Source organism: Diuraphis noxia, unplaced genomic scaffold (genome assembly GCF_037042655.1).
Source record: "Diuraphis noxia isolate RWA-SAM2 unplaced genomic scaffold, SU_Dnox_SAM2 contig0002, whole genome shotgun sequence".
Classification (NCBI taxonomy): Eukaryota; Metazoa; Arthropoda; class Insecta; order Hemiptera; family Aphididae; genus Diuraphis; species Diuraphis noxia.
Genome location: NW_028301712.1, coordinates 63,052,601 through 63,076,167, shown reverse-complemented (window position 1 = coordinate 63,076,167; position 23,567 = coordinate 63,052,601). Strand labels below are relative to the sequence as shown.

At 27.4% G+C, this 23,567-nt stretch overlaps 2 protein-coding genes across 10 annotated transcripts; one reads left to right on the top strand and one right to left on the bottom strand.

The window, feature by feature from the left end:
- Nucleotides 1–181: 181 nt before the first annotated feature.
- ctrip (E3 ubiquitin-protein ligase ctrip) lies at nucleotides 182–21,589 on the bottom strand. 9 transcript variants are annotated; one of them, XM_089220983.1, is made up of 37 exons: nucleotides 21,448–21,589; nucleotides 20,731–20,830; nucleotides 19,317–19,384; nucleotides 14,567–14,669; nucleotides 14,361–14,477; nucleotides 14,171–14,264; nucleotides 13,839–13,896; nucleotides 12,663–12,836; nucleotides 12,490–12,598; nucleotides 12,196–12,425; nucleotides 11,953–12,123; nucleotides 11,652–11,839; nucleotides 11,243–11,431; nucleotides 10,994–11,155; nucleotides 10,744–10,866; nucleotides 10,508–10,678; nucleotides 10,180–10,416; nucleotides 9,561–9,763; nucleotides 9,285–9,432; nucleotides 8,658–8,931; nucleotides 8,433–8,571; nucleotides 8,034–8,230; nucleotides 7,050–7,198; nucleotides 6,749–6,985; nucleotides 6,492–6,680; nucleotides 5,620–5,802; nucleotides 5,367–5,558; nucleotides 4,541–4,740; nucleotides 2,911–3,032; nucleotides 2,595–2,782; nucleotides 2,416–2,525; nucleotides 2,076–2,346; nucleotides 1,760–2,005; nucleotides 1,497–1,685; nucleotides 1,277–1,417; nucleotides 890–1,211; nucleotides 182–571 (listed from the first exon to the last, which is right to left on the bottom strand). In XM_089220983.1, the coding sequence occupies exons 4-37, from the start codon at nucleotides 14,617–14,619 to the stop codon at nucleotides 375–377; spliced, it is 5,973 nt and encodes a 1,990-aa protein (XP_089077109.1). In that variant the 5' UTR covers nucleotides 14,620–14,669; nucleotides 19,317–19,384; nucleotides 20,731–20,830; nucleotides 21,448–21,589; the 3' UTR covers nucleotides 182–374. The 9 variants fall into 9 exon arrangements, with proteins under 9 accessions (XP_089077109.1, XP_089077106.1, XP_089077107.1 ...); XM_089220980.1 differs by having other exon boundaries at nucleotides 21,286–21,587; XM_089220981.1 differs by lacking the exon at nucleotides 19,317–19,384.
- Nucleotides 15,298–16,778, top strand: dgt1 (KAT8 regulatory NSL complex subunit dim gamma-tubulin 1). The gene is made up of 2 exons (XM_015511725.2): nucleotides 15,298–15,876; nucleotides 15,953–16,778. The coding sequence occupies exons 1-2, from the start codon at nucleotides 15,545–15,547 to the stop codon at nucleotides 16,425–16,427; spliced, it is 807 nt and encodes a 268-aa protein (XP_015367211.1). The 5' UTR covers nucleotides 15,298–15,544; the 3' UTR covers nucleotides 16,428–16,778.
- Nucleotides 21,590–23,567: the final 1,978 nt, after the last annotated feature.

Below are 23,567 nucleotides of genomic sequence, written 5' to 3'. Positions count from 1 at the left end.
CACACCCAAGAACAAAGAAACATTTTAGAGATCTTAAAAGTATTAAATTTAAATTTAAAATAAAAGCAATTTCAATAGTTTAGAAATAAAAAATAACCCTAAAAAACAATCTTGTTTTGTATTATTAATTATATGCATATTATTTACACAAAAATTATTCAAAGAAAATTACTAAATAATATATATATATATGTATGTATATTATAGAGAATATATATGGATATTGCTCTTTTTTTTATTAATAATGTAAGTTTTTAACCAGATTATTATTTTGCCATTAACAATACAATGTAATTATTTAAGTTGGAATATATCAAATGGTTTTATATATTTTTAAAGTGTTGATACTACATTAAGAAATTACTCTGCAGTAATTATGAAAGGTGGAAGGAATGTTGTCCTTCAGAGGCTGCCAGTTGCAGTTTTTTTCTCATTAAATCAATGCTGGAGTAATCTGGTAGTTTAAGGTAGTTTACACATGTCATTACAGATGGTAAGTAATCATCTGGATTATCATTATCATCAAATATTCGCCGCACAATGGTCAATGCAGGAGAAAGTGATTTGAAACCTAAAACAAATTTTTTTTTTTAATTGTAATTAAATAACAAAAGAAGGAACCAAAATTATTAATAGGATTTGAAAAATTAGCTATTTTAATAGTCATAGATAATACATGTTTTTTTTTTTTTTTATTGGTCTTGACATTTCTGCTTAGACTACTAGGTCATTAGCATATCACTATAAACATAAATTAATTATACTTATAATAAGGAACAAAGCAAAGAAATAAGAGAAAAAACAAAAAAAAAGTACAAGAGAATTAAATTGTTTGGTATTTTAATACATGTATTATCTATGGTTATAGTGCACATAAGTATATGTTTACCTCCAACAGGCAGACGTGGCGCACCGGTAACGAATCTCAAAAAGTCCCTCTGTTGTTGATAATTATACTCTGACAATATTTTGAAAAGAAACCCAATAGCTCTAGAATTTCCTGTATATCCATGGTCCAAGCGGCATGACTCTGATAACATACGCACATCCCAATTTTTAGTCGTGTTTGTATGCCCACAAAATATTGCTTCCAACTCTTCAGGATAGAACAATTGTCCAAGGCGTTTAAGAGAGAATACACTTTCAAATCCTTCTCGGAGACTCTCCATTTGCTTGGAAACGCCTTCTCGTAAAAACCAATGACAAACCAACTAAAAATTAAATTCAAAATTAATACTAAAGGTAGAAAACATATTTTTTTTATTTATCAAATTACCTGAATATATTTTTCCAAATTGTCAATTGTGACATCTATATTTATTCCATTTTTCCGTAATTCAATTGAGGCATGTCCAGGTAATGTAAAATTAAGTCCCAAATCTTCTACCGGACAACCATCTAAAGTAATTTTTTTAATCTAAAATGCATAAGAGTTAAATTTATTACCTCAAAAATCATAACTATGTTAAGTAATTGTTGATAGTAGTGTAAAATACCTTTTCAGCTTTTTGTTCATCATTTAGTGAATTATCAATAAGTATTAGTCTTTTTTCAAGTACTAATTCATGAAGTTTTGATAAGGTTTTGTATATTTCAGGAACTATATATGAAAGATCACCAAGAGTAAGGTAATTTTCATGGCCTAATAGCCAACGATACATGGTAATACTTAGTGGTAAATCCAGCTTTAAAAAAATATATGTATTAATGATTATATAAGCTGTATAATTGTAGTTCAATAAATTATCTAGTATCTTACTAGTCTTGAATCCATAATAGCCTTGGCCATAAACTTTCCTAAAAATTTAAATTTTGATTTCATTTTAACTTGATGTGGAAGTTTAGTAGTTCGAGATAATGGATTGGGATAAAGTCCTTCTGATGAATTAACATAAGAGTCAGATTCTGATTTTGAAGGATTGTTCCATAATTCTAAATCAGCTTTTTGTAACTCTTTTGAGACTAATGCATAAAATTCTAAGGTTGGTCCTAAACCTGTTCCCACCTGAAAAAAAATTAATTTAATAATAAATCAATTTGGTAAGTAAAATTAATTATAATTAATTTATAATTACTTCATCTTCATATTGTATTTCAAGTAAGGCTCGCGAAGTAGCGTTTTCAGATATCACAGCTTCAGCTTGAGAAAGTATATTAGATCTAGTTACTGAACGTTTACGTCTATCTAGTCGTGGTGCAACGCGATCATGCATGTCACCATTGGTGTTATTTCCAGCACCTTGAAGCTCAGAACTGGAGTCAAGTAAACGTTGCAATGCACGATCTCGGTCAAATACAGTCGCATAAAATAATAATTGTCGTGTTTCAAATGGCAATAAAAATGCACTATAAAATTTTAAAAATGCACAAAAAATTTAAATATACATAATATTTAAAAAAAATGTTTAAACTTACCAAGCCGATGCAACTTGTTGAAGCCAAGCAGGTAAGTTACCAGTCATTATTACTAATGGGTCTTGAAGTTGCCTGTTTGCTTTTGCAGATATTTTAACATTAATAAATTCCTAAAACAAATGGATGATTTCAATTATAAATAAATAAAAATATATACATTATTTTAAGAGGTTACTTACACTAAATGGTATTATAGAGTTATTATGGAGCTGTGTTGGATATAATGAAGTCCAATACCTATTAATTGCGTTTAAAACTCTTAACAGACTCAGTACTGGCAATGAAGGATCTTGGATTTGAACATAGTCGGGCAATGATAATTGAAGAAATGGTTCAAGTGATGATTTGACGGGAGACACTACTCCTTCTATAATAAACAAAATGATACAATATGTAATAATTCTCAGTTCTTAGAGATTCCAGTCATTATTATACATTTATGTATCTTGTTATAGTGGTTCAACTTAAAATAATATAAAAAAATAGATAATTTACCTAACCATAGTTCATCTTTCACTTTTTTAGAGGCACTCTTGTGAGCTCCTGATCTTCCTTTTTTACCTGAACTGCTGGTAGTAGGTTTAGGTGAATGTACTTCAGTATCTTCTGGCAAAGGTCTAATTAAGAAAAAAATTTTTTTTCATTAATTGTTAGAAGTACCAATATTAACTTTACAATATATAAATATAGTGACAAAAACAAAGTTATAATATTTAAATAATAATAATTTATGAAGAGCTTAAAAATATATTTTTTTACAATACATGTGATTTAATATAATGATAAAAGTCATTCCTAAGTATACATAAATTAAAAGGAGAATATTTTTACATATGGGCCACAAATGCTTTGGTTGGTCTTGAGAGAGATATCGAGAATTAAATAAAAAAATTATGCATGGTACAGGATTTGAACTTGCAACTCACAGCTGCGTAACACCAAAGTACCCCAACTTATTCCTTAACCTCGATATTCTCCTACTTAAGCCGGAGTAGCAGTGTGTAGGCTGAGGAAAGTATAGACTGGTTGCAATAGGCTAGTACTTTAATACTTACTTGATGCATACTACAGGAAAATTGCTGAGACCAATCTAGTAAACGCAACAAAAAGATCCTAAGTACTAACCAAATCAAATAATTTATCAGAAACCCTTCAATGTTGAAATTAATTTTCTGCTTCATTACACAAAATAAAATTATCTATATATATATAAAATGACTTGTTCTGTGTGATTCATCATAGCCTAGCTGGAACTGCTGAAGCAATGAGTATGAAATTTGGACAGTAGTCTTGTTTAATGATGCGAAAAACCTCTAAGAAAGGATTAGTCATATCCAACCCCTACAGGGGTAAAAACGAAATATGAGTATGGAATTGTGTCAGATCATATTTTTATAATGCATAAATCTCTTACAAAAAAAGTTAATTTGACCCCTACAGTGGTTAAAAGGGTTATACAATATAAAGAGGAATAATTGTTTGTTTGATCTGTTTAATCTCTTAAACTATTTAACTGATTTTAAAATGTTTTACTTTTTTCAGAAAGCTACACAATCTCATGAATCTTTAAGTTATATTTTATCTTGATAAGTTGTCCTTAATTTTTTTAATGCAAATTTGTGATTTTTTAAAGAAATAATATTAGTATTAAGAAATTAGTAATTTTTTATAAGGTACCAATTTTAAAAATTATTTCACCTTTACAAAGCTAAATATGCGATAAAGTATTATGACTGAATATACTTTTGTCTTTTAGTCCTGTATTTTAAATGACTTAAAAATCTATTATGGATATTAAGATGGGATATATTCAAGGAAATTTATCTTAAGAAGTTTCGATCATGACTAGCCAAGTATAAATAACATTAACCAACAATTTTGAATCACATAGAGTGGGTATTTTTAACGGGCAATGAAGTGCACAGGGATCAGCTAGTAAACTAAATGTTATTAAAGTATCAGATTAATTTTTTATGCAGTTTTACTCTAAAAACTTCTGGTTACGAAAATGAATAATAAATGCGGGATATTATATCATAAAGGTTGACAAGAGGGCATGAAGCATCTTAATATTTTACGTGTTAATTCAAGTTGTATTTTTAATCATATCACAATTATTTCTTACCTGTAATAGATGGTATGTGTTTGCACCCATATTCCAGCTGATCCCAATGGAAGTTCAGATTCATTATCAGTCTCCATGTCACTGGTTGTAGAAAATTGGCGAACAGCTTGATAAACAGTCATATTATAAGGAAGTACATGATTTCCTATGAGAAATTGTAATTTGTGTCTTGCTGATCCTTGTCCAATCACAACTGCTGCCTGTTAATATATAATTTGCTTAAAACTCCAGCATTTACAACATATACAAATGCATATTACATTTATTTTATAAAACTACTTAAGTACATTATAAACAACTTTTAATCATAAATATAAAATAAGTATTAACATATTATCTGAATCAAAAAATTTATTAAAGATACAAATAATAGCATTTGTAGGTATTAAGAGGTTTGGTCCAAATTTTAAATATTTTTTTACTGGTAAAATCATAGTAGTACTTAAATGTATGATTTAAGCATCAATGGTTGTCCAATTGAAAGGTGAGTTGTATATTGGTGAAGCAAAATGCTATTATTGAGCAGTTAACGTGATTTGTGGAAATTCATGGAATTCATACAAAATTGGATAATAATTTATAAAAAAAAATTCTATGCATATATTAAGTGTAACTAGTAAACCAAACCAATCCAATATTTATAATGATCCAGAATTAAATTGGACGAAGATTGTTATAGAAAATTGTTTAATTTAATATTAACTGTCAAAAAATGTTGTGTCAAACATTTTTATTACAGTTTCTTTTACATATTTTTTTCAACAATTTAAAACTGTAGTAGTTAATGTATACCATACTAATACTAATGTAATTAAAGAATATTTACCAATGTGTCATCAATATCATCATCAGAATTGTCATCATCAGATTTAGATTGATTATTTTCTCTTATATGAGAAAAACCTCTAACCACTAAATATCTTTCAATTGCTTGTACTAAAGCTAATGGATCAATTTTAACAGTTCCACTTTTCCATTGTTTCAAATTATTACACTCTGGATGTCTTTGTAACAGACACTAAAAAGTAATTTTATCAATCATTAATTATGTAATATTAAATTATTACTGAGTTATTTACTTTTAATTGATGTGTATTAAAAAATTTCAAAGCGCTATTTCCAGCTCCAGTTGATAAGTCATGTACTTTTACTGGAAATTGTTCCAACTGCGAAACACAACTACTCAACTTTCCAATTAATGCCGAAAATGGTCGAGTTTCTATATTACTGTGACTCTTTGTAAATGGTTCAAAACTATCGAGCTAAAAAGAAATAATGAATAGTTAATTTACAAATTTAACTATTTTTAATAATAACAATTCTGGTCAAATTAAAAATAAGTTATATCATGATTATATATTTGTATTATTTATCAAACATGTTCATAAGCCAGTTATATGTTTAACATTTATCTTATTTCATTTATTTATATACACATGATGGTACATCGAAGAGTCTACACTCATTATTTTGAAAAGTTTGACTAATATGAAAAAATAAAAATAATAATTTTACATGCAACAACATAGAACAATTCTATTATTATAATGTTTATAATTTTACACATTTTTCATTTCCAAATAAAATATAATTTTTATTACTTTGATGACTGAGTTAATTAAGAATTAGAAATTTAAATGATCGGAATAGTTAATACACATGTGACTATGTGTAATTGAGGGGTACTAATGTATCTTCTAATCTGCCGATATTGAACTTTTATAACTCAAAACATATTGACTGCTCGGTCATTGGAGTGTTGAAGAATGAAATAGAAATTAACAGAATTTTCATTAAAAAATGTGGGAACTAAATTATAATTATAAGGATAATGTACTTATGGATTCATTTATATAAAACATAAGTTAGGTACTATGAGTATGGAATTAAAAGCTTTAGATGTTATTATTTATTAGTAATGTTAGTAATATTTAATATTTGTCACACTTACAGGATATCCAGCAAAAACATGTAAAAACTTTCGCAATCTCTCACTTCTATGATCAAAACCTAATGTGACTTCAGTCAAGTATACAGTTAGTGACTTCATTAATCCACTATGATTCACTTCAAATGGTGATATATCTGAGGTCAATACTATTTCTCTTAATTCCAACAGAGCATTAATATCTTCATTTCCCTAATAAACAAAAAAAAAAATTGTATTAGGTATCATTTTATAATATGGAATCAATAAGTGAATTTTACCTCATTTTGTAATTTACTAATAGCTTTTGTAAGACGTGCTAAAATACTTTCTGATTGCTCATTTTCTGTAGTCATTTCTTCATCTTTTGCATTTTTATCATAAGAAATTATAAAATGTTGTGATCTTTCTTTCACCCATAATTTAGCTTTTTCTTTGTTCACAGCACTTATATTTGATGTTGGATTCGTTAAAGTTGCTGCTCCATTAATATGCATATTGGGATTTTTGGTTAATTCCTTAAAAATTAATATTATTAACATATATATTTATATAAATTGGTATATAATCATTGGTAATTACTTTAGAAAACGCTCTTTCTGTACTTCTTAAAAGTCTTGCTGGATTTAACGAGGCTAAAAACCCTGATGTTGATTTGAAATTTGAATTAGAAAAACGTGTTCTTGATGATGAAGAATTAACACCAACAGCACGCGAAGAAGAAGTGTTACCTGAAATTAATATATTGTTATTATCCTTATTAGTTTTCAAAAAAGTATTTGATTACATTTATTTCTAAAAATATGTTTCTAATGGCTTCACTAGTTTTTAATAATAAATAATAATATGAAATGAAAAATTATTTATTTAGTACAAAATTTTATAAAAATGTAATATTAAAGTAGCTTGCGAACCTTTATTGTTTGTTTTGGGATGGGTGTTAATTTGAAATAAAATATGTCAGCATATGCTACAGTATGGACATATTCAAAATTTATTGGTCAGAATATAAAAATTTTAATACCTCACAAAGAATGTTTGTTGTAGTTTAAATAATCAACCATCATATACAAATTAAAGTAACTGTTGTAGAAATTTGCACTTTGATCAAATTAATGTTGAATACTATCAGAACTCAATAACCCAAAAATATATATCGATCAAAGAGCTATTTTTTTGGTTACTACGTTATTTTAAAATAATTTTTGTAGTTTTAGGAATCTGGGAGGGAATATAATGTTTGATACTTGTTATGATTTTAGATTTTTTAATATAGGTAGTAAACATCACACATAAATAGAGAATTGAAATATTTCAATTTAATATAATATAATAGAGATAATTTCCAAGCTTGTTATGTAAATATTTGTATTTATGTAATAAAAAAAATAAAAAAATATGCGGTACAATCGCTAAATAATATTTATAAATCTGCTAAAAATAAACAAATTTAAATCAAACACTGGTATGATTTTATATAGTTACTACTATCACATTGTACAGTAACAACTTTGAAGAGAATTTTGACGATCAAAATAATGTATTAAATCATTTATAAATATATACCTTTTGATATAAAAAATTCATGTAGCGTGATAGCTTGAGCAGAATTAGGTGAAAGAGTATTACTACTACTAGCACTACTACTGGCCATAGTTTGTAAATTATTCACTTCACTGTCTTGATTTCCTTTTTTACGCGCAGCACCGGCAGTCTGTCGTTTGTTATGTTTTTTATTTCGTTTGAATACTTCTGACATTCGACTACAATTAATAAATTATCATCAGAATTGCATTTACTTTAAGCGAAGAGAATAAAATTATATTTATAGTTAACTTAAGTAGCTAGAAAACCTTGTTTCTTAAAAAAGATTGAAAAATCTTAAAATTAGTCTTAGTTCATCAAGTATAATAATATTATAATTTATAATCATAATCATAACTATTAAGTTTACAATATACATACTTAGAAGAACAACGAGCTACTTGGGCTAAAATAGTAGCTTCTGGTACAGATTCTGCTTCAAATTCGATAACACTATTTGTGGATTGAACTTCATTAATTCCCCTTTCAGCTGGTATTGGACATTGATTTAAAGTATTGTCTAAAGAACATTTATAATTTAACATATTAAAGATATCCTAACAAGAAAATGTTTTAAATATATAGATAATAAAATTCAAAAATAACCATTATGAGTACTTCTAGATGGTCCTGGCAATCCTTCAACTCCTGCACTAGATGTAGATGGAGAACACTTCACAGGTGTTTGAATATCAGCTTCAGCTAATAGTTTAACTTGATGCATAACACCCTCACGTATAAAATGAGTTTCAAAAACATGTGGTAGTTTTTGCATTAAAATTTCAGCCATCTGCATTGCACCAACCACAATACGTAGATCTTGAGACGCCATCATACCAGCAATATGACTGGCAACCATTTGTTTTTGTGTAACAACCTTCTAAAAAATATTTATTTAAGAACTAAAAACATTCCACATTACCTAACCTAACCTACATAAACATGTAATATGATAAATAATATTTTCAGTTTAGTAAGCAATCAATTATCTAGCTATTCTAAGCCATTAATATTATCAGCTAATAAAATTTTAAATATATCATTCTGTTTTAATCAATGTTGAAAAATCAATAGATTTATATATGTGTATACAAATGACACAATATATTAACTATATCTCATACAATTAGTATAGAACATTATTTCTTAAATATACAATTTTTGTAGGTATAAAAACATTTTAATGATTATAGATGAAGAATTCATAACAAATATTTAATTTATTTTTATTACCACAAGCAATTCAGCAGGAGAGTAGTAAACCATGCGCAACAATGCACGTAGACATTTATATCTGACCAATGGACCAGCTGAACTATTATAAACTTCATACAATATACTAAATAATAAACGTACAAATGCTCCAGCCAGTTCATTTTCACTAAAAACATTTAACAATATTAATAAACAAAACGTGTTTTATTTGATCAAATATATAGAATTCTTTTAAAGTTTAATTCACCCCTCTCCCCAATTATCACATTTTAATCGTAATGAAAAACACATTACCCAAATGATGCAACTACTGACTCCATGTCAGTGGTAGATCTTGTTTGATGGTTATTATTGAAAGATGATGGAACTGTTAAGACTTTACGTTGAATTGCTCTAGTAGTGCCAGTATCTTCATTGATTTGTCTCATAGAATGGAGATCAATTGTGTAAGGAGCATGACTTAAAAGAACTTCATCTTCACCAGCTTGATGTGCAACCTAAAATATATTTACAAAAACAAATTCTATAGATGCTGTTCCTATGATAGCAAATAACACGGTGTGGGCAATTCTATTATTGAGACTATGAGTAGTTTTGATAAACCTATTTTTTATTTTATTTATTTAAAACAATTAAAGACAAAAATTAATTTCATACTAGTAACTGCTAAAGAAAAAAATTCCAATATCATTGAAATGGTTTCCTATCCCATATAAACTCTAGTGAATCCTAAGGGTCTTTAAATGTTTGATATACATATAAATAGCATACATGGTGGTTTAACTCTGATTGATTTTTTTTTTGTTTAAATTTTGAAAACCCTCATTAAAAATTATGTGATGTATGACTGTCCCTTATGCCATAATCTGCTATTAATGTTATTAATAAGTGAAATATAAATTGTGACCTATACCTCGATTATTCTTGAATCTAATGATGTATAAGAATGCCACATAGATCTATCATCCCTCCATTGCCACTGTACCATTTGTTGAGAAGATCCAGATCCTTGAATTGCACCATAAGTACCATGACGATCAAGAAGACTATCAACTGAAAATAATCCATCTGCAGGCAACCTTGGCATAAGTTCACCAATAAGACATGTAACTTCATATAATTCTTGAGAACTTCTTGGAAGCAATTCAATCTAAAATAAATTAGAAAAAAATATTAATATTAATATTTATAGTTTATTAATAAAAAGTTAACTTATAGGTATAAAAAATATTTATTTTTACCTGAGTAAGTTCTGGAGAAGGAGATCCAGTTAGAAGGTAGCAAAGAGTTTCAGCAATATTATTTTTCAGTAAAGTTTGTGACAATTCTGGACAGTTTGTACATAATGTTGACATCATTCTCAACACCATTATAAATGTATTTGTACTCATAACAGGAGGAGATGCAACGACCTAAATAGATTAATAAGACAATTTATATATAATAATTACCAAGTTAGGAAAATTAAATATGTTACCAATTGTTGAAGATTAGTCAGTAATTCATCACTTGCTATCTCTTTTAATTTAATAGGATCAGATTGGAAGTTCTCGACCAAACGACTAAATGCTAAACAAACACTTTCTACGCTTTTCTTATCCTAATATCAAAAGAACAACATTAAAATGAATAATGGGTCATTTTTTTTTTTACAAACAAAGTCTATCTATCAATCATAGTAAACAACTACATAATTTAATTTAATATTTTGAAGAAATAGTGTATACCTGTTGAGTAATACGACTTGACAGTAATGGTAATGACTTGGAAACATAGTGAAATTCATCAGCATTCATATTTTGACAACAATTTGCAGTGATAGCTAGAGCTGCTCTCTGTGCATTAATGCTAAAGAAATCTATAAAAGTCAAGCATGCAGCCACACCATTCTAAAAACAAATAAGTTTCCAATACATTAGTTCATTAGGTTATTTAAACTTAATATAAAAGTTATATATTTATAAATATGCACTCACTGATTGTAATATAGATCGACCGTGTCTTCTGGAAAGCATTTCTAAAGCAGAAAGAGATTGTTCAGCTACATCCATGCATTGGATTGCTTGAAGTTTATCCAGCATTGCTGGAACAGCATCAAGAACAGCAGCTGATGAACGAGGAAGTGCTTCCATCATATAAGTTAAAGCACGACAAGCATGATTCATCTAAAAATATTTAATATAAATATTAAATTTAAAGGAATAATATATTCTTTAACGCAATTATATTGGTAATTTCAAGTATTTAGCAATTGCCTGGTGTTTATACCTCACACCATTTGATATGATTAAGTAATAGTTAATGATGTTTAAGAAAACATTTTTATGATATATTAAGTTGCTAATTTTTTTTCATAATATTTATAAATTGATTTATACAACATACCATATCAAAATTGTGTTCCATCGAAAGTAAAATTATTAGTGCAGAGACTACAGGTTTCACAGGAAATCCAGTTAAAGTGTCTTCATTACCCATAACCAACATTTGACACATTTCAATAACAGCTTGAAGTTGCTGTCCTTCATCTCCTGTAGCTTGCATTCCTTGTAATAATTGTTGAGCTTTAGAGGCTACAAAAGAAAATTATATAATAATATTTATTAACTTAATAACATAAAACAAAATAATATATAACAAACACATATATGGCACAATTTTTTTTTCATTTTAAATAAGCTCTTACTTGTAGATGCAGCACCCATAGAACGATTGAACAAATGATGCATACGAGGGGCTAATGCGCCAAATAAATGGGGCGGTAGTCCTCTAGATTCTAATAATGCTTGTAAACGACCAACTTCACCTTCCTCTTCACTATCATGACTAGTAGTTCCACTACTCCATGCTGTAGGCCCTTAAATAATTATAGAATAAGTGTTTATGGTTCATGTATTAAGGTTTATATAAAAAGAAATGAAAAAATTACAGTTCACACCACCTCCAGTAGCTTGTGTGCCAGATGAAGAAGGATTAGTATTTGAAGTGGTGGATGATGATGTAGCCATTTCTGGGACATTATTGCTGATTGAACTCGATGTGGAAGGTAATATATTGTTCATGTTGTCATTACTTTCAGCCATTCCATCCCCTTCAACCACTCCTTCCATAGCCAATTCTGCAGCCTCTCTGCCACTCGCTTTGGTATTACCGCGGCGACTATGATTAATTAAAGTGAAAATAAAATTTATAAATCAAAGGAAAAAGTTAACTGTTTTATTACCTGCTACTAGCACAAGACCCCGTTGTTGGTCTTCCTCGTTTCCTACGCAGCGGTAAAGACGCGCGTAAATTAGTTTCCTCCCTATTCTTACTTTGACTTGAAGACGTACCTATAATTATATAAGTTATAACATTTAATTTATAACAAAATACAAAAAATTTAATTAATTATACCCAGTGTAGGGAGTTCTAATTTTGGCCGTTTATTAGGAGAAGGTTCTGTTTCTTGGGTAGAAAGTTCGTTGGTTAAATTATGTTCTTCAGAGTGTGATGATCCTTTTGATTTACTACGCAATGGATACCTATTTTTAGCAGGGCTGAAGTTTGAGCTATCTACTTTCTGTTTCCCTTTAAAAATAAAAAAACAAAACAAATTACAGTGAGTTTTGCTAAGAGGAAACACTTAATAATTCAGCTGGAATAACCTTGGGTTAAAATGGGGTATATATTTGGGACGTAAAAAATGTCAAAACTACACATTTTAAGTAAACATCATGTTTATTCCTTTCAATAGAAACATGCGTATACAACTTAGTTTTTCTTTAATGGCAATACCAAATTTTGCCTAAAAAGTTATTTTTTAACTACAAAATTAAAAAAGATGAAAGAATATACATTTACATATGATTGCTATTTTCAATGATATAATAAGTATGCTTATTATAAACTGTAGATATTTGTGATATTATTAAATGACTTTGTGTATGTAGAGTAGACATAAATGAAATGTTTATTAATAACAAAATTTGAATAAACAATTTTTTAACTATCGTTAATTAAAATTATTTTTTCTAATTTAACAAATACAACTTAGGTGATTTATTAAACAAAGAAAACAAGATAATAAACAAAAAATTGTATTGTACATAATACTATAAAGGGTATTTTATGAAAATTTTAGTACTCTTTTTCATTTTCCAAAAACCTTATTTTAATTAAAGGTTATTCAGAGGAAATATTTAAAAGCCCTTATTATCGTGAAGACATTATATATTCATATACAACCATAGTGTAAAATTCAAATTTATAAATATCTTAAGTAAACAATAATAAGTGTTAACATAATATGCGTAATTAAATTTTCTTAAACATTTTATAATTAATTAAAATTTACAATATTACAATTATTATTTTAAGCTGCAGTTCCAAAACAACTACAAATTTACTTAGCTATATAAAAGCTGTAAAGTGCACTTTTTCAATGAGGTCACTATGATTGATGTATAAAATGATAAATTATTGCAAAAACCGATTAATAAGTATTTATATACCAAAAAAACATATGCATATTATATTGTTATATTTTTACTATTCTTTTAAAACATTAATATTAAAAATTGGTATGCTTACTATTCTTAGGCGATTTAGATATTGTTGATTTTCTACTTGTACCTGGTGGATCCTTTTGCTGTAAAATTAAAAAACTTATGAATTTTTTTTAAATAAAATATTTAGGTACCTATAATTTAACATTAACCTTCCAAAAAATTATATCATATAAAATAACATATAATAAATAATTATGTATATTTTAAAAGCTTAGAATTCAAAAAATTTATATTAAGATTTATATTTAAATCTACATAGGTAGTATATATTTAAGGTTTTGTTTAATTTTAAATTTTATAGTATTACTTAGAATCTAAATTAATGTTGCTATGATACAACGTTGATGAACTTACTGTTAGTGTATTAGAATTACTGGTGCGGGTATTCCTAGTACTCGATTTACTTTTACGACTACTTGGAATAGATGCAGATGATTCATTCACAATTCTGAAACAGTTACAAATTATACATTGCATACATTGATTATTGATAATCAATAGTATTAATATAATAGGTAGCACACAAAAAAATTTTAATACTCACAGTGTTTCAGTATTATTTGAATTTAATATAGCCACATCCACTTGATTATTTGTGCTTTTTTTACTATCCTTGCGAGAACCAACTCTAGATCTAGTATTTCCTTCTATATTTCCCCTCCTGAAATCATAATTTAAATGTATCACTCAATAATGAAGTCACAAATAAAAAAGTATTTGTAGTAATAAAACACTTTTAGTTTCTCTAACCTGGTACTAATAGAAGACGCGTTACCCAACGCGAAACTAGCTTGTTCGGCCATAGACGTCACCTCCAAGCAATTTAATCATGCCACAATCAAATCACAATTCCCTGCAATAGTTTTAATGAGTAAAATAGTTTTTAATTAGGGGATTTCAATGAAAATCACAACCCCAGATTTAAAATCTTTAAAATGAAAAAAAAAATTATAGACACAAAATATTTTATCAAAACAATATAGTAAAAATAACACAATAGATGCTCTTAGATGTTAGTCCCAAGTAGATATGTACTCTAAATTCTGATCGAATGCTACAAACCCAACACCTATCCCTTCCATTGGCACTCACCACAAAACCGGAAGCGATTACTATTGGGATTATTTGTATACAGTGATTAGTTAAAATAAGCTGTGTTCATGATTCTTTGTCGAACACTTAATCCAAATTTGTTTAACGAGAGCTGCCATGATTCAATTCAACGTCTCGCTAAATGCAAACGAAACTACGAAACTGGCGTCCATGGAAGTAGGAAAGTACAATACTTCACTACCCAAAACGGACCAACGTCATGAAAAGACAATGGAAAAGCAAGATTGATTCAACAGCTGTTAAATCATATGAGTGTGCGCATGCGTGATTTGAGACAAATCAAGTGTATACCACATCGTACCGCGGATACCAGGATACTGGGTACTTACTACAACACATCATTGAGGTTATGTACGTGTGTCTACTAACTGTCTATATAGAAGTGATTAGTCTTTAGTGTTTACAATTACAACAATAAAATTGAACAATTTATTGTCTAATAATAATGTTTTATAAATAACAAACCCAAACCAAAGTATTTGAAAGTTCTAAATGTTCTAATCATAATTCATATTTCATATTTAGTAGTTCGTGTATAAAACTTGTAATAAAATATGTAACAGCGTTAAATAACACTTGTGTTGTTTCATCGTTATTTAACTGTACATTGGCGAAATGGAAGGAAAGAAACAAATTGATTTAAAAAAAGAATTTGGTCATTATGCTACCAAGTATAAAAGTTTAAACCCTTTCAATGAAATAGACTCAAAAAAACTTCTCAAAGAAAGATACAAACAAAATTTAGACGATTCCAAACCGTTGGAAGATGAAGAACCGACTAAAACTGTCACCGTGGAATTATTCAAACAAATCCCATTGTTAGAGGATATAAATTTGACTAAATCAGATCCTTTGTGCAATATGCCAAAACTTTCTGAGAAAGAAGCTGTACGTAGAGTGAGGAACAAATTTATACGACTTCAATTGTTATACGCACAAGAATACAGGTAATATTACAAACATTTTATTTTAAATAAAAATACCTACAACTTAATATATATATATATATTTTTTTTTTTATAGATATTTATTATATAAGTATCGAGTAAAACGTCGTGAATACTTAATAAATAAAAAATGTGATTCTGAGTCATATGGACAATTAAATAAATCAACAAAATGGACCAATGATGAAGAATATGCAAAATTCCGTAAGCTAAAACTTTTGCAACACTATCAAAAAATGACAATAGGGCAAGAGGCAGTAGTATTTAAAACAGCAATGGATAGAAAAATAAGAGCAACTTCATTACTAAACAATAAGGGAAAGTCACATCTTCCACATTGTACATATGTAGAAATGGGTATAAAATGCACAGGAAAAATGATACCAAAAAGTAAGTATTGCAAGAAACATATCCTCAAAGATCCAAAGCAAATTTTATTCAGAGCTTGCAATGTTCTTCAAAGTGATAACCAGTGCCAAGAGCCAATTGTCAATTTTGATACCAAATCTACATGCGTTTTACATGAAATATTGCCAATGCTTCGAGATTAAATATTTATCTATAGATATACTGAGTATATTTTATGTACTTCAATTTAAGACCCCTACTGAAATACATTTTTTAGCTAAATAAGTACTCTTATTTTAATTAAAAAAATTGTTTATACTTAAACTAAAATAATTTCTATGTAACAAATATAATTAATTAATCCATGATTATTTAGTTATGTTTAAACCACGCTGTTAAGTATTGGATATTTAATATTGGTCTAAGAGTATGAAAATGTACATATAATACATTTAATTTGCTATTAAATTAAAAGAAAAAATTTTGACATTATACTATTTATATAGCTAATGTTTATTTTTATTAACAATAAATATGTGTTATGTGTAATGATATATTTTATTTTCATCAAATTTATTAGTTATGGTTATCTTTAGAAAACTTGGTATATCAAATACTAAACAAAATATATCGACATTTAGGGCTGCTTACAAAAATAGTAATAAAATTGCATGTCTCAAGTGTGAACATAAACAGAAGTCTGGCATAAAGAGGAACTGTACAAATATTAGTCATACCCAATGTGAAAAGGTCAAAAACCTCGAGTTTCTATTAAGCTTACTCTCTCAAGTCAAAGTATGGTGATTCAAACAGAATATTTTAAAATTGATTAAACAATTTTCAATGAATAATAATATCTAATATTTTCCTAACTAAAGAAAGTATAAATGTTTAAAAGATAATTAACCGGGCTTGAAGAGTATCCGAAGAAAAATACAAATCGGTTTCACGCTTCCCTGATGTAAACAAAATAGTATTTAGTGATTTTTGCATATACACTGAGTAAAATACTATGTTATGCTTATTTTTATAAATGAATGGAATCAAACATTTAGTTGAATTTGTTTTGTAATTGCTCATAAATTATGTCTAAAATTAGAATTTAAATTATTGGAAATTTATCAGAATGTAGGTATACTTTATTAGTAAAAGAACATTCAGTACCTAAATCCACATATCATCGGTGCATAAGAATAGTGACAATTCAAAAATTGTCATTTTCAAGGTTATTATGAAAATGCATTGCAAAATACCCATATTTTTATGTGCAAGAATGACATTTTTTAGGTTTCCAAAAATCGCTGTAAGATAGGTGTAGTATTGTTATTCCTTTATCGCACTATCAAAATTTTTAATCCGCTGTACTGGAAAATCTACTGTTTTGAGTTGTGTCACTATTATTGAGCACCAACATTATATACAATAGATCAATATTATGATTAAATAGGTATTTGAAAAATACAAATGTTTTTTTTTTTTTAATTTCTTTTCCATATTTTCCAATATGCAATGTTATACATATTAATATATAGGAAACAGTACATATTTTGACTGAAGTGTACATACTGATGAAGAACTAAAAAGTATCTTTTTAAGTCCTATAACTTCTGAGCCGACCTTAAAACACAAGACAATAATCAATATTTACCAAATATGGCAATATAGATGTAAGTTTAAAGTGTAGTAAAGATAATAATTATAACAAAATTAGTTAATTCTCAGTTATTTTATTTTTTTAAGTATTGTACTTTCTATAGGAGTCACAATTTTTTATTCTTTTGCATATTAATACAAAGTTGTTCCAAAAAATTATGATTTACCAAAATTAAATAGACAAATATAGGAAGACAAAATATTTTCTAAAAGAACATTAGACTACTATTGGATCCATTAACTGTTTAAGTATTTATTTATGTGAGTTGTTATAAATGTTTCAATCTTACAATTTAAAATTACGTATGCAAAAACTAAGCATATATTTATTATATATCATACATATAAACATAATAGCATGTAATATAAAGATAAAAAACGACAAACCTTAGCAAATCTTGCTTATTTAAACTTGTGAAACATAATTTAGTCTATTCGAGTTCATTTTTGTTGAAGTTGAATAGTTTTAAAAATACGAATCCCAGAATCACATTAATTAAGAATAATTTTATTAATTGTAAGTTTTTCTTCAATTTAATATATTTATGTAAAAAAAATGTATGATACTGTATGCATTTTACAGAGTATATGCAATGTAGTAGTATGATAAAGCGTTTGAAATTAACTAAGGTAAACATTTTATATTTAAAGTTTTTCAAATCATTTCTATAGTAATTTAGACTGTGATACAAAACTTTTCTTTTTAAAGTAGTTTAATGTTGATTGCTCATTAAAATAATTTTATTCATCTATGATTTATAAGTATTTATATTTTATTTTTTACCATAATTCACGGACATAATTTAGTTTCACTGATAGGAACCATAGACCAATTATAAAAAGTTATAGGTGCTATGTACTGACACCTAGATGTATATAAACATGTTTAACTCCACATTATATTATTAAACAAGCCAATAACCTCGAGTAAGATTCTGATAAACCGAACGACCATAAGTGAAAAAGGTACTTAGGATAAATTGCTATAGTAATTTCTGAGCTAAACATAAAGAACTGGGAATTGGAAAATCAGCAGTGCATAAATAAAATTAGTAAACCTTGTTTTATCTAATAATTACATTTGTTGGCAACACTACAAGGAGAGTGTCAACAGGTCTAGTAAAGACAGTAAAGTGAATACTGAATAGGCGACAGTGTGCATTTGTTCGTTGAACCGTGACCTACGATAGTATGGCGTGTGGAGTTTGGAGCTCTGAAAGCTCTTATTTTCTTGTTTAATTGTTTTACTACTTGTGATCTTATGGTAAATGCAAAAAATGTTTATGCTAAACTATATTTTGAGTAATACTGTAATACTTGGATTCCTGACAAATTGTATATATTATATGAAATTATATAAGTATATATAATTGCCTGATTTGGCAGCTAATATATACTTATTAAATAGTATTGCTATACTAGTAATCTAAACTACGTACCTTTATATCAAAAACAGGATATAACCACAAGGTAAGCCATGAGCGTGAAATGTTACTATTTCCTGAAACTTGTACAAATGCAGTATATGACTACCACGAGGATAGCATTATCTTATCATTAAGAGAGAAAAAGGGAAAAGTGGAAAGTCAGTTTATATAGGGGAGACCCAAATGGAAAATTCAGATATGAATTGTCTGAGCACCTTCACGTCAGTGTCTCCATACAAATTTAATTCAAACTTAAAAATATTTCAATCATACAAATTTTGGATTTAGAAAATATATCTTGTAATTTTTGAACACCAACATACTTTAACGATTGGACAGTTTTTAGTGCCTATACTAATTTTATTAGTATGAAATTTTAACTTCAGTGAAACTTAAATAAAAACTTATTAATTAATCAATTATAGACAACTTGTTGATTAATTCTATTGCTTTCCTTCTATATACCTCACAAGGATCCACTTTCTGTATCCTACCTAATTTAATTGAAAATGGTAGATATCTAACAAAGTATAGTTATAGAGCTTTATTTTTAAAACTGTTTTTTTTATTGAATAAATTGTTATATAAAAATTTTACAAGAACTTAATAGGACACTACACATATTTGTAGTCTCCGTTTTACGAGTGCGTAATATAGCAAATTTACGGTTAGCAGATCACATTTAATTCCACTAGTTTAAAAAATTTTAGTAAATTGAACTATTATGAAACTTGATGGTAAGAACATTATCTGTGTTGTATGTGGGGTTTTTTTTGGAAAATTAATTTTTAAGTGAGTTATGAGCATTTTTAATTTACACTTATTTATATAAGCATAACTTGCTACAAAATTGAACTATTGTAAAAACCCCACAATACAAACACAGATAATGTGCTTTACATCAAGTTTCATAATACCTAGGTTGATTCACTCTAATTTTTAAACTAAAGGAACTAATAATGATCAGCTGAGCATAAATTTGGTACCTATGTTATGCACTTGTGAGACGGGGATAACAAATTATTGTGTGGCGTCCTCTTAAAACTACACCAATATGAATACTAGAAAATAAGAATGCACTTATAAATAAAAGTTTTACCTGAAAATGTCCATACTGCTCAAGTTAGAGGTTATTAAAAAATTGTATGCATTAAAAAAAATTACTATCAAAATTTCACTTGAATTATTGTTGATAGTCACTTTTAGAAGTTACCAAGTTGTTTAATTATTAGGTAACTTGTAGTTATTATCTTATTTTTTATAATCAGTTGACAGTTCCAAACAATGATTATAGATATAGATATAGATAATAAATATTTTAATAAAATCAGCCATCAGGATATCACAATTTAAAGTAAACATTGACTAGTCTAAAAAGTATTTAAAAAAAAAAATTAATTACAGGAACCCAATTGTTTGTACATACCTATAACTATTATAACAGGAGTGATAATATGCTGCATCTATGGTAATATTCATTTGATAAAACTCAGATGAATCGGATGATACTTGATTATGATATATTTCTGCAATAAAATCAATAAATAAATATTTTATTGGACTATATATTTCATAGGCTGGTGTAAAATGATAAGTACATGTACACTGTACAAATTCACAATAAAAATTTTAAAAAAACCATGCAGTTTTAAACTATTAGTTAATGTAACAATGTAGATTTTAAATACACACACAGCTGATATCAAGGTGTAAATGTGTGATACGTACACATAAGTTTAATTATTTAAAAGGGAAAAAATATATGATGTTAATATTATCGTTACCAAATTGATTAATTTAATATGAAAAAATGCAAATAACTAAGGTGTTCGGTGGATATAATATAACTTGGGTGTATAATAAAAAACAATCGATATCCAGTTGTATACTGTATAGTATTATATTATATATAAATTGTAAATTGTTGAGGAATAAAACAAAATGAAGCATTAATACACTAATACATAATTATTACACTCACCGAATTATAACTAATAACTAATATATGACCAACTGTAGACACTCTGTATTAGTTTAGAACAACAATCACTAGTCAGTAGTCCATTAGTCTATGAAGTAGGTACAAAACGTCTACAAAGTACAAAATACGAATTGATCGACGAGTGACCAATCCGATACTTACCGCAGTACAATCCACAAAATAACTAATCAGTAATCAGTAATGACTAACAACAACTACACACGAACACACGACCATAATTTACTAATCTATGCAGACGACTGAATCGACTGACGAATAAAAATTAAAAATATACAAAACGTGCGATATAATCAGTATACTATTGACTTAACTTACTGATCATGGCACATACAGTCAGTCGATCCACTCGATCCTGATAATATTGAAAAACAGGTCATTCTTGACATTTTTGTTATTGTTACCACCTTATATCATATACAAAGTTACCAACATTATTTTTATTATATGTCATTAAGTATACATTGATTATACCATTAATACCCAACGTCAACCCGTCAATCAATCTAATAAGCAACTCTCGAGATGTATTTCTAGGAAAGTAGGAAAAACATGCGTCTGGAAAAAGTCAACAACCATATTAATATTATGATCAAAATTTAAAATAATTTTTAATTCAACGTTATTTTGGACGTTGATGAAAAATATTGATAAAATTATGAAATATTTGAACTAGGTATACGTCTAAAAGTATAAAATGGAAGATATATGTCCTCAAAACTAAAAAAACTCAAAATAAGCATTTATATGCAAAATAAAATTTCAAAACTAGCTTTGTGAAAATATGAATTGTATTTATTTTGTTTCGTACTCTGCTATTTTTGCGGGTACCGCGAAAAAATAACCCCGGAAATTTAGACCCCGAAAAAAAGAACCCCGAATACGGCCGATACGGCTGAATAAATAACCCCGTCCCCGTGAAAAAATAACCACAGAAAAAGATCTTGCAAATTAATCTAAATATTGGTGTTAATATGTCATTGCGTGAAAAAAATTTAAAAATGTTTAATATACCTATTACCTACGTACAATTTGTATGTTCCCACAAATAACGTTAATTTTGGATTCAATGATAAATTATTGATTAATTTAAATAATTAATTATTGATTGACGAAAATTTTATTTTCATTAATTTCCTGATTTTTAATATTTTTTCTAGTTTTGAAGAAATAAAATATGATTATAATTTATAACTATTAGGAACACGAAAGGTATAATTTAGCCGGTTGTATGGTAATGCGCGCGGCGTGGCGGTTCACATGTTTGATAACATTTCAATTCGCAATTTTTCTCGAAACTAAAAAAAATATTAAAAATCAGGAAATTAATGAAAATAAAATTTTGAAACGTCAATATCTTCAGAAAAATAAACTCTACAAAATGGCTATCTTTATTTTTTTTTGGAAATTATTAAATAAAAAAATATATTTTTTAACTTTTTTACTAAAACATTAAAATCAATTAAAAAATGAAATAATTGTAATTCTTATTACAAAACCAGGATTTCGATATCATCATTATTTCGGAAGATATTGCAATGGGTAAATCCTCACGGGACACCCTGTATTAATATTATATTATAAATAATTATTAATAATAATAATACAGTAAATGTATTAACGTTTTTCTGTCACTTTTTTTTGTTTTCCTCGATTTTTTTGAAAACTGTTGGAAAATGTTCATATTTGACCCCTCCCCCCCCAAAAAAAAAAAAGAACCAACTAGATGAATTTTCCTATTCAAAGAGGGGCTGAAGTCAAAAATCGAAGCATTATTACTACTCCAAAACATGATGACAGACACAAAAATAAAAAAACACACATCTTTGTAAAATCAATACATTCATCACTCCGTTCAGAATCTAAAAATAATTTATACAATTAATAATTTAAAATAATCGCTCCGTGCTGAATCTAAAAACAAAAAAATATAATTTAAATTTAAAATTAAAATTATATTATCAACATAATATATTAATTATTAATATAATCATAATTGTACTGTAGGTGAATGGAGTATTTATGAAAATGAAACGTTTTTATTATTTGATAACCATAGTGAAGAAAATGAAAGGGTCATCATTTTTGGATCTAGAAGTAACTTGAAGTCTTAGCTAATTCAAATACCTGGTATGCAGATTGCAGATGGTAACTTTGGATTGGCCCCGAAAAATTTTTTGCAATTATACGTTATAAGAATTGGAAAATATAATGAATTTTTTACGGTTCTTTAATCTTTTCTGCCTACTCGAAAAAAAAAACTC